This window comes from Coregonus clupeaformis, chromosome 31 (genome assembly GCF_020615455.1).
Source record: "Coregonus clupeaformis isolate EN_2021a chromosome 31, ASM2061545v1, whole genome shotgun sequence".
Lineage (NCBI taxonomy): Eukaryota > Metazoa > Chordata > Actinopteri > Salmoniformes > Salmonidae > Coregonus > Coregonus clupeaformis.
This window is the reverse complement of record NC_059222.1, coordinates 28,517,909-28,530,183: the sequence shown is the minus strand read 5'-3', so window position 1 is coordinate 28,530,183 and position 12,275 is coordinate 28,517,909. Positions and strand designations below refer to the sequence as shown.

Sequence of the window (12,275 nt, the reverse complement as noted above, 5' to 3'; positions counted from 1 at the left end):
CAAGAGGTCGCCAGACTATAGAATCTCATTCACAGCGCGTCAATTTAAGAGACCTTGATTAAATGACAGAAACAATGTAGCCATTCAGTGTGTGCAAAATGAAACAGGCTATTCTGAAACTGAGTAGGCTAGCTACAATGTTTTTGAGTGAAAATTGTTTATTGTAGCTGTCACTGACATTTCCAGTCCAACCGCAAAATGTGATCCATGTAGTCTATTTGGACATTGATATCATGTTTACCCTTCTCTATCTGTAACAGCCTAAGGGAAAGGGTGTCTCGGTATGTTTTAGACATGCGGAAGTGTGTGAAAGCTATGACGCGCTGTTAAATGACAGGCGGCACAGTGCGTCTCTATCGGCGCTGATAATATTAATTATGCCTCCGAAAGACCCGCTGCTCGGGACCCTCAAAGGTAAGAACATACAGCAAATAGACACCGAGTGAATTGAGACATGCATATGGGGGTTATGTGTTGTTAATTTGTAGATACACAGACAAGAATAGGCTGAGCGAGAGTATCAGCAGACATTTACTCAGCCTAGTATAGCCTAAACATTGGATAGACGCTCCTACATAGGCGGCTCAGGTTACGCTCATGTGCTGCAGCAGGGAATTTTGGAATAAATACATTCTTCTACCAGAAAATTGCTTCATAGTCTTATCTTTTGTGAAGCATGTGTTATCTCTGAATGTAGAAATATCATCCTCTGAATGAAATATTTTGAAGAATCACTTTCAGATGTTACTATTGGAGCAGCAGCTTTGATGTATTAAAGCAGTCTCACTGCACCTTTAACCTCAATTTTATTCTATCACTCAACCACCTGACACAATTTAGTGCTGGTGAAGCCTATCAGGCACTATGCAAAACACGAACAGACAAAAGCAGTGATGTTTTCAGGTTGCCAAGCAACTGGGTCCTCCTTGGCCATCAAGTGTGGGAGATGTGCCCTCAGACAGCAAAAGGAAAGAAGCCACCCACGTCTGCCATATTTTGTCCATGTATTGTGCACATATCATAAGCCTACACAGAAAATTGGCCAGTGTTGATTTCTAGTGTTCTAGTGTCTGTTAGAGTGGAATTAACACTCAGGGGTGTAAAATAACCCCAGTGTTGGTGTTAATAACCAGAGTTATTGTTTTACACTGTGGAGAGTAAAACAGTTCCATCAAAACCACACCCATCATTATCATATTCCCAGCATGCTATGCAGGTAGATTTTTTGGAAGAATTGTTTTTAATATCTGTGTTTTTGCATTGATTGATTGATTCATCTTATGCTACACAAAGATACACAACATACATGTTCCTAAACGAATTCAATCAGTTACTGACATGTTTGTTCCATTTAAATGGTTTAGGTAGTCTCCTTTACCAGAGTTTCTAACCCTGGTAGTCATTCTGAATGTAGGTGAATACAAATTAAAACTCTGGCTTGTTTCCAAAAGGAATTACACATCACTTTGCCAGCCAGCATAATGTGACTTGCAGGCCTGATGTGGCCTGTAATTTGTAAACCAGGATTTTCCTAACACCACTGTGTTAGAGTAAAATTAGGCCATCAAAGTAAGGGCTTATGATACATGTAATGTATTGTCATAAAGTTAAAACACAGAGGGGAAATTAACCAATCCTTTCTTTCTCTTGAGTACAAGGACAAATCTCAGTATTTTAATGATAACATTCGCCTAGGTACTAATTTGGTGAAAGCCACAGGCCTTTAAAAGAAAATAATTCAACAACCATGTCTCTGTCACTAACAAATACAGTCATGTCTCTGTGACTAACAATTCACTCGAAAAGAAAAGGCACCATAGGAAATATGCAAATTAGGCTTTACACCACATAGTGTTAAAACAACACCCCAAATCCCTTACGGTAACAGTGTTTTTGCATAACACTAATAGGAGTTAACTCTAGATTAACACTAGTGTTGAACAGAAATAACACTGTGAGTGTTAATTACCCCATCGTGTTAAAAAAAAACCTTGAATGAGTAGGTGTGTCCAAACTTTTGACTGGTACTGTATATTGTATTGTGTGTATATTTGTGCTCGTCCAGTATGCATCCTGAACTTGCAGACAGAAGAGGGGACTGTGACAGATGTCAACCCTCACCTCTCCTCCTGCTGTGAACTACTGGAGCTCATCCTTAGGAAGGGCCTTCAACGTGAGTATTATAACAAAGCAAAGCCATACAGACAGGAGTACAGGACATTAGAGCCTGCCGACCGGCATTCTAACTAGTGTGTGTCTCCCTCAGAGCCGGTCCTTGGTCTAGTACACAGGGACTACTGGCAATGTTTCGAGCAACTCCTCCAACACGACAATTGCGGCAGGTAAACTACATACAGCACATTTAGAGATTGTGTTATAGAAAATAACATACAGTGACTGCTAACCCCTCTGTTGTTGTCTTGTCTCCCTCACTGGTGTGTGTGTGTGTGTGTGTGTGTGTGTGTGTGTGTGTGTGTGTGTGTGTGTGTGTGTGTGTGTGTGTGTATGTTTGTGTCCGTGAATGCTAGACTGAGTGCTGTGTCGCTAGCGGTTGAACAGACCTTAGCCTGCAGAAAGCTGTTGTCAGCTCAGGGACGAGGACGCTACCTCCTCAGGCTAGCCCTCAGACGGAGGGTTCTAGAAGGAGTCATCAAACACCTGCTACACACACCCAAAGTACTAGAGGTCTGTTATCTGTCACTCATATTGGCTCTAATACCTTATTGTTACATTGTTGTAACATTACAATTTTGATTGCTTTGGTGTTAAGTAATTAGGCTATATTCCAGTTATGTTTGAATAGGCTATCATATAATTTACTTGTTTTACTGGTTTCTGTTTTCCAGTGGTACAACCCAGCTATATCGCTTCTTATGAATGAGGAATTTGTGGGTGAGGCTTTTCTTTTCTTCTCTTCTCTTCCTGTTTGTTTTGTTTTCACTAAATGGTTGGTTTTGGCATTGGCCTTAATATCAGGAAATCGTTTTCATCACGTTGAACTTGTCAAGTGTCCAACAACAATCATGATGACTGAGTCAAATATCCTTCCTCTCTAAGAGCCTTTCATGTCCCTACTCATGGTCCTCTCAGAAATGGACTTCAAACTGGACATGGAGGTACAAAGTGTTTCCTTCCCTCTCCTGTTTGCCTGATTATGATGTGGTTGATGCACAGTGTCAGAAAGCATGAGTCAAGTCTCTGCTTAGACTGTTGGCCTAGAACAAAATGTTGCAAATACAAAGAGTTCTCAAAACATAGAATATCACTACTCACATCAGCAAAATGTCTGCCTTTTCACTTTAGAACTGCAGTTTTCTGGATGAGAGCTGGCTTCTACCGGTAAGATATTGAAATGAGCCCTGTACAATCTCAGATCTATGTATGACTTCCCTGCCTCATCGTTAGTCTGTGTATCTTTTGCCTATTGAAGTGATGGCTATGTCTGTGTTTTCCAGGTGTGTTATATGTATGAGGCAGTACCCTGTCGTGAGCTAGGGATGGTGCTCAGGTAAGTGGCAGTGTTTGTATCCTTCCTCATAATACACAGTCATCCCTCTCTCTCTCTCTCTCTCTCTCTCTCTCTCTCTCTCTCTCTCTCTCTCTCTCTCTCTCTCTCTCTCTCTCTCTCTCTCTCTCTCTCTCTCTCTCTCTCTCCCTCTCTCCTCTCATCTCCTCTCTCCCCCCCTGCCCCTCTCTCTCTTCCCCCAGGTATCTCAGTGGCCGTGTCTTTGTCCTGAAACTGTTGCCAGGTAGCCAAGCTCAGGTGGACAAGTGTGTACATCCAGGTGACATCATCGATGAGATCAACGGAATCTCCTTACGGAATGCCTGCAATGGACAGGTAAGGAGACCTTTACAACAAAAATTGCTCCAGCCCTAATCTAACACACCTGCTTTTTAATCAGCTGCTCCTCAGGACCATGCAAAATCATTCGAACTTAGTATAAAGATTGTATAAAATAATTAATACAAAAACTGAGCTATATTGTATGCAAAAAAAATGTCCTAATACAATTACTCAGAGAAAGAGATTTTGTTTAACATGTAATACATTTTTTTCTAAAAAAGATAAGGGTCAAAATTATTGGCAACCATGTTTTCAATACCTTTTAATAGCTCACCTTGCGAGGATAACGTCACTGAGCCTTTTTCTAAAATGTTTTGGAGAACACATTGGGAGGGATCTTAAAACATTCCTCCATAAAAAATCTTTCCAGATCCTTGATATCCTACATCTGCATTTATGGACTGCCCTCTTCAATTAAAACCACAGATTTTCAACGAGGTTTAAGTCCGGAGACTGAGATGGCCATTGCAAAATGTTGATTTTTGTGGTCAATTAACCATTTCTTTGTGGATTTTGTGTGCTTGGGGTTGTTGTCTTGCTGGAAGATCCACTGGCCGAGTCAACCAGGTTTTTGGCAAAAATGTCCTGGTACTGGGTAAATGATGCTGTTGACCTTAACAAGGGCCCCAGGATCAGTGGAAGCGAAATAGCCTCATACCAACATATTTTACAGTAGGTATGGGGTAATTTTCTGCCTATGCATCCTTCTTTCAATGCGAAATCCACCACAGGTGTGCGTGGCCAAAGAGCTTTTTTCATGTCATCTGATCATAGCACTGGTTCCAATCCAAGTGCCAATGCCGTTTAGCAAACCCCAGGCATTTACATTTGTTAAATGACGTGAAAATAGAGCTCTTTGGCCGAGCATACAAGTGGTGGGTTTCACGTTGAAAGAAGGATGCATAGGCAGAAAAGAATTCCACAGCTACTGTAAAATATAGTTGTGGAACTTTGATTTGACAGTGCCTTCAGAAAGTATTCACACCCCTTGACTTTTTCCACATTTTGTTGTGTTACAGCCTGAATTTAAAATTGATTAAATTGAGATTTTGTGTCACACAATACCCTGTAATGTCAAAGTGGAAATATGTTTTTAGATATTCTTACAACTGTATTAAAAATAAAAAGCTGAAATGTCTTGAGTCAATAAGTATTCAACCCCTTTGTTATGGCAAGCCTAAATAAGTTCAGGAGTAAAAATGTGCTTAACAAGTCACATAATAGTTGCATGGATAGTGTTTAACATGATTTTTTCATGACTATGCCATCATCTCTGTACCCCACATATACAATTATCTGTAAGGTCCCTCAGTCGAGCAGTGAATTTCAAACACAGATTCAACCACAAAGACCAGGGAGGTTTCCCAATGCCTCGCAAAGAAGGGCACCTATTGGTAGATGGTTAAAAATAAAAATAAAAGCAGACATTGAATATCCCTTTGTGCATGGCAAAGTTATTAATGACACTTTGGATGGTGTATCAATACACACAGTCACTACAAAGATACAGGCATCCTTCCTAACTCAGTTGCCGAAGGGGGAAGGAAACCACTCAGGGATTTCACCATGAGGCCAATGGTGACTTTAAAACAGTTACAGAGTTTAATGGCTGTGAGGAAACTGATGATGGATCAACAACATTGTAGTTACTCCACAATACTAACTTAAATGACAGAGTGAAAAGAAGGAAGCCTGTACAGAATACAAATATTACAAAACATGCATGCTGTTTGCAATAAGGCACTAAAGTAAAACTGCATAAAAATGTGGCAAAGAAATGTACTTTATGTCCTGAATACAAAGTGTTATGTTTGGGGAAAATCCACACAACACATCATTGAGTACCACTCTTCATATTTTCAAGCATGGTGGTGGCTGCATCATGTTATGGGTATGCTTTTCATTGGCAAGGACTAGGGAGTTTTTTAGGATAAAAAGAAACAGAATAAAGCTAAGCACAGGCAAAAGCATTGAATGTTCCTGAGTGGCCTAGTTACAGTTTTGACTTAAATCAGCTTGAAAATCTATGGCAAGACATGAAAATGGCTGTCTAGCAATGATCAACAACCAACTTGACAGAGCTTGAAGAATTTTAAAATGAATAATGTGCAAATATTGCACAATCCAGGTGTGCAAAGCTCTTAGAGACTTACCCAGAAAGACTCACAGCTGTAATCGCTGCCAAAGGTGATTCTAACATGTATTGACTCAGGGGGTTGAATACTTATGTAATCAAGATATATTTGTGTTTTTTATACTTTTTTTTTTTAACAAATGTTAGAATTTTTCTTCCACTTTGACATTACAGAGTATTTTGTGTAAATCGTTGACAAAAAATGACAATTAAATCCATTTAAATCCGACCTTGTAACACAACAAAATGTGTGAATACTTTCTGAAGGCACTACAGTATATGGGGCTATTTTGCTTCCACTGGTCCTGGGGAACCTTGAAGAAAGTTGAAGCTCATTTACTGCATTTCTATACTATTTAAAAACTATAAAATGCTTTTTGGAGAACAACAAAAACAAGCAAAAATTACCCCAGCCATTATCACATTGGTTGCTGTAGCTTCATTCACCTCAATCGATCTTCAAACACAAAGCCTATTAGCTATACAATTAGCCGCTACACAGTAACTCACATTAACTCAGCACCGGGATTAAAAACGATAATTTAATACGTACAGAGGGATCTGTTAGCAGAACAAATATTTTATTAACAAAAGGTAAACAAATACGTTTGCTTTACATAACTTTTTTTTGTTTACAGTTTTACAGCTAATTTCATGCAGTTCTACAAATTATAGCTATGGGGAGGGGATACTTTTTTGCAGTTTTAAAAGCTAATTACCTGCAATTCTACACATTTTGCCATGACTTATGCCATGTTAATATGATATCTGAGTGAAAGTGACTAACAAAATGAATGGGGGCCCCATAGAGGTCAGGGCCCCTGGGCACGTGCCCTGCTTGCTCAGTCGGTAATTCGGCCATAATTACTACAAGTTTAGATATCTGGCTAGACTAACTACACTAATTTACCAATCTGAAAATGTTTAACTGACATGGGCTAATTGAGTGACTGTCAGTGAGTGACATACACTGAGTGTACAAAACAGGTAGCTCTCCAGGAACAGGGTTGGAGAACCCTGGCATAGACTGACCAGGTGAATCCAGGTGAAAGCTATGATTCCATATTGATATCACCTGTTAAACACTTTAATCAGTGTAGATGAAGGGGAGGAAACAGGTTATAGAAGGATTTTTAAGCCTTAAGACAATTGAGACATGGATTGTGTATGTGTGCCATTCAGAGGGTGAATGGGCAAGACAAAATATTTAAGTGCCTTTGAACGGGGTATGGTAGTAGGTGCCAGGCGCACCGATTTGAGTGTGTCAAGAACTGCAACGCTGCTGGGTTTTCTACGCTCAACAGTTTCTCGTGTGTATCAAGAATGGTCCACCACCCAAAGGACATCCAGCCAACGGCAGGCCAGTGATCGAAAATGGATAATTGATGAAAGAGGACAAAGGAGGCTGACATGAACTGTGCCGAGCAACAGACAGGCTACAGTTAGTCAACTGACAGTCCAATACAACATTGGTGCCCAAAGACCCATAAAAGAATGCACAACTCGTCGTACCTTGACACAAATTGGGTATGGCAGCCGACGACCTTACAGAGTTCCACTTCTTTCAGCAAAAAACAAGAAACTGCGTTTGCAGTGGGCTAAGGAACGAAAACACTGGACACTGGAGAATTGAAAAAACATTGCCTGGTCTGATGAATCACAGTTCCTGATGTTGGGAGGACTAGGGTATGGAGAAAACGACATTAGTACATGCATCCATTATGCCACGTGTCAACATTGCAATCTGGTGGTGTGATGGTGTGGGGTGGATTTTCATGGCACACATTGGGCCCATTGATAAAAGTGGAGCAACGTTTGAATGCCACATCATTGCCACATATCTGAACATCATTGCCAATCAGGTGCATCCCATCATGGCAGCAGTGTATCCATCTGCAAATTGATTTTTTTCAGCAGGATAATGCCCCATGCCACAAGGCTATGATTGTCCAGGAATGGTTCCATGAACATGACAGTGAATTCAAATCAAATCAAATCAAATTGTATTTGCCACATGCGGCGAATACAACAGGTGTAGACATTACCGTGAAATGCTTACTTACAGCCCTTAACCAACAATGCATTAATTTTTGTATAAAAAATTAATATAAAACAACAACAACAAAAAAGTGTTGAGAAAAAAAGAGCAGAAGTAAAATAAAATAACAGTAGGGAGGCTATATACAGGGGGGTACTGGTGCAGAGTGAATGTGCGGGGGCACCGGCTAGTTGAGGTAGTTGAGGTAATATGTACATGTGGGTAGAGTTAAAGTGACTATGCATAAATAATTAACAGAGTAGCAGCAGCGTAAAAAGATGTGGTGGGGGTGGGGGGTGCAGTGCAAATAGTCCGGGTAGCCTTGATTAGCTGTTCAGGAGTCTTATGGTTTGGGGGTAGAAGCTGTTGAGAAGCCTTTTGGACCTAGACTTGGCGCTCCGGTACTGCTTGCGTGCGGTAGCAGAGAGAACATTCTATGACTAGGGTGGCTGGAGTCTTTGACAATTTTGAGGGCCTTCCTCTGACACCGCCTGGTATAGAGGTCCTGGATGGCAGGAAGCTTGGCCCCAGTGATGTACTGGGCCGTACGCACTACCCTCTGTAGTGCCTTGCGGTCGGAGGCCGAGCAGTTGCCATACCAGGCGGTGATGCAACCAGTCAGGATGCTCTCGATGGTGCAGCTGTATAACTTTTTGAGGATCTGAGGACCCATGCCAAATCTTTTCAGTCTCCTGAGGGGGAATAGGCTTTGTCGTGCCCTCTTCACGACTGTCTTGGTGTGTTTGGACCATGATAGTTCGTTGGTGATGTAGACACCAAGGAACTTGAAGCTCTCAACCTGTTCCACTACAGCCCTGTCGATGAGAATGGGGGCGTGCTCAGTCCTCTTCCTGTAGTCCACAATCATCTCCTTTGTCTTTGTCACGTTGAGGGAGAGGTTGTTATCCTGGCACCACACGGCCAGGTCTCTGACCTCCTCCCTATAGGCTGTCTCATCGTTGTCGGTGATCAGGCCTACCACTGTTGTGTCGTCAGCAAACTTAATGATGGTGTTGGAGTCGTGCCTGGCCATGCAGTCATGGGTGAACAGGCAGTACAGGAGGGAACTGAGCACGCACCACTGAGGGGCCCCCGTGTTGAGGATCAGTGTGGCAGATGTGTTGTTACCTACCCTTACCACCTGGGGGCGGCCCGTCAGGAAGTCCAGGATCCAGTTGCAGAGGGAGGTGTTTAGTCCCCAGGATCCTTAGTTTAGTGATGAGCTTTGATTCAGCTTAGTGCAGTGGCCTGCCCACCAGATCTCAATCCAATTGCACATCTGTGGGATGAGATGTAACGAGCTGTTCGGAGTAGAGCTCCAATACCAGCCATCTTGACACAACTGTGGAACACATTGGAGTCAACATGGGCCAGCATCCCTGTGGAACGGGTCCCGTGTAGCTCAGTTGGTAGAGCATGGCGCTTGCAATGCCAGGGTTGTGGGTTTGTTTCCCACGGGGGGCCAGTATGAAAAAAAATATGTATGCACTAACATGTAAAAATGAACGCTCCAAAAAAACAATTTGTTTTTATTCGAACAAATTACAATGGTCTGGACCTCCGTGTCCTCATATGTAGCTATGGCCCTAGGCTCTTGTTAATGTCAATGGCAATAAATAATATAATTTCCCAATTTGTTTGAGCACGCAATATAGCTCAGTATTTGTATTATTTATTTTATACAGTATTTTTTGCTCATCTTTATCAAGGGTGCCAATCATTTAGGATCTGACTGTATGTGTCACTTCCCACATATACAGCCACACCTTAGATAAACCATATATTTGTATAATATGTTGTACAGGGCGTTTTTCTCTTTGAACATTTAATTGGGACATTGTGCTTTTGTGTGTGTGTGTTCTCAGGCAGGTGTGGTCATCTCCAGGCTTAAGGGGCGTCCCCTGTCCCTGCGTATGTTACGGTGGTGTATGCAGGAAGGGGGCGTGTATCGCCCCATCATCAAACTCCTAAGAGCTCTTAGAGAAGAGAACCCCTCCCTGCAGCTAGGCCCCTCCCCTTCCTCTCAACAACCCACCAATCAGGGCCAGAGGCCCACACCCTCTCAGTGCCTCAAAGAGGGAAGGCAAGTCTGAGGGGTTGTTGTTGCGGTAATGCACCTATTATTGGTTTGCACACCGCTAATCAGAAAGCAAGGTGGTGGTACTACCAATGATGTATATAAACCCTAGATTGGAGATGCTATATATTGGACAATGAGAGGCTTTGAAGCCACCGGTCGGCCATATTGGCACTCCCCAGAAGAAGCAGTCCTCCATAGGAATGAATGGAATTCTACAGAATTTCAATTAAATGTTTCAAGGACAAAATTACATGTATTAAGTATTTTTAGTGGGGACAGTAACATTAGTACTTTCTACAAATTTTACTTTAAGGGAAACGTTTTTATTTTATTTTTTAATGTTTTTATTTTTATGTTTAGCTCACATAATATAATTAATAAAATGTGCATTCATGTGTCTGTAATATAATAAATGTATCAAAAACAAATGTAGACATTAATAAATGCATTTCTATAGCTTCCAAAATATTGTTTACAACGTGGGGGAATTCTAAGATGGAGGAGTGGTGTCGTCAGCAGTGGCTGTTTGTCATCTAGTGTATATATAAATCATTGGGTACTACCAAATTGCTTATACCAATCCCATCCTTTCAAATCTAGTGTTCAGGGGGTAGGGCTATTTGTGGTTTCACGCTGAAATCTGTATCTATTATTTTATGTTAAAATAGTACACAGGCATGTTTACCTAATCTGAGGCACCCCTCTCCCCCCGCAGAATTGTGTACATTGTGCAGTTCTTGGGAAAGACAAACATTGGAATGGTAGATATGTTATTTGAACATTATAATTACATGTTGGTGTGTATTCTTAGTGTTTCAGTTTGTGAAGATTTTAATTTTTTTGCACATCAATCGTGGTGTGTTGTGTACTTGTGGTTATTGTGAGTGTGTTAGATTGTGTGTGATTGCGTTAATTATGTTTTATGTCTTTTCTTGACAAGAATGGAGGCAAGGAGGTGCTTCAACATGGAATCCCCCTGGTCTTACAGCAAAACCAGCCCAGCAAGGTACTGACAAATAGAGACCTGCTGACCTGACTAGTTTGTTGTAATCCGTAACCAAACTACTGACATATCCTCTCACTTTCTCCACAGCAAGTACATTTAGACCTTAAGGAAACCCACTTGATCTGCACTGAGAAATCCAATATGACAGTGAGTACCTTGAACATATCACACGTTGGCAAAACAGGTTTTGTCCAGTGGGTTGAAATTCTCCCCTTTGTGTGTGTGTTTAGGAGTTGTTCCAGCATCATTATCCAGAGATCTCATGTGTAGGGCGGTTTGGTCAGCCAGACTATACCGTCTTTGCCTTCTGCGTAGCGTGAGTATTAATAAAAATCAACATATCAGCCATTATATACCAGAGAATAGTCCCAGGCCTTCTCACCATTGCAGATACATTCCAATAAATACTAACATTACAACCTTAAGACAACGTGCCTTTCTACATAATCTGTGCAAAAGCACACTCAAATGATAGTCATTCCTCATTGTATACCAAACCACTGGATGGGAATATTAGCAGCATCCTGTATTCCTGTCGCTCACACCTCCCCAGCTATAATATGCCCTTAACCACAGATTTAGGATCAGTTTACCCTACCCCCCATCCTAATATTTACATTCAGGAGGGGAAAATAGAAACCAGCATTTAGCAACCTCATCCTATTGAATTCCCAAATCTCTCCTCTGGAGAAAAACATTAGCAGCGGTGATGAAGTGTCCTGAGCCGCCACAGCTCCGTTGCCGTTGGCTGAGAGCAGATGTCAGAACATGTATTTGGCTCCATTTTCAGAGACTCCCCAGAAACTACTCAGTCAACAGGATTCTGCTGTGTGGTGCTTAGAGCCAGCACGGTCAAAGAATGTGAGGAGATCGTCAACCGCATCGGTGAGTATAATTGAAGACAATTTAATATCTCTAGTATGATGATTCCCTGTTGCAGGGATGCTGTAAAGACAGAAAACATTTAAAAAATTCCAGTCACAATTAAAATCTGATTTTTTTTTATTCCACAGCTACTGGTTTCAAGCACACGGAGTGGTTCGTATGACAAGAAATCCCTTTACAACTGGATATGTGACAAACTTCAAAATAATGTTGTGACGCAGTATACTCAATGTTGAGGAAGTTTGTGACTTGACATTATATATACACACATTGTAGAGCAATTTT

At 41.4% G+C, this 12,275-nt stretch overlaps 1 protein-coding gene across 2 annotated transcripts; it reads left to right on the top strand.

Moving 5' to 3' along the window:
• The first annotated feature begins 91 nt into the window (after positions 1-91).
• On the top strand, positions 92-12,190 carry si:ch211-250n8.1. Of its 2 annotated transcripts, none has more exons than XM_041858682.2 (16): positions 92-414; positions 2,066-2,173; positions 2,267-2,342; positions 2,529-2,685; positions 2,847-2,892; positions 3,091-3,116; positions 3,304-3,339; positions 3,456-3,508; positions 3,709-3,841; positions 9,885-10,102; positions 10,815-10,860; positions 11,040-11,105; positions 11,193-11,252; positions 11,336-11,421; positions 11,896-11,990; positions 12,119-12,190. In XM_041858682.2, the coding sequence occupies exons 1-16, from the start codon at positions 378-380 to the stop codon at positions 12,151-12,153; spliced, it is 1,278 nt and encodes a 425-aa protein (XP_041714616.2). In that variant the 5' UTR covers positions 92-377; the 3' UTR covers positions 12,154-12,190. The 2 variants fall into 2 exon arrangements, with proteins under 2 accessions (XP_041714616.2, XP_041714615.2); XM_041858681.2 differs by having other exon boundaries at positions 93-414; positions 3,058-3,116.
• The last annotated feature ends 85 nt before the right edge of the window (positions 12,191-12,275 follow it).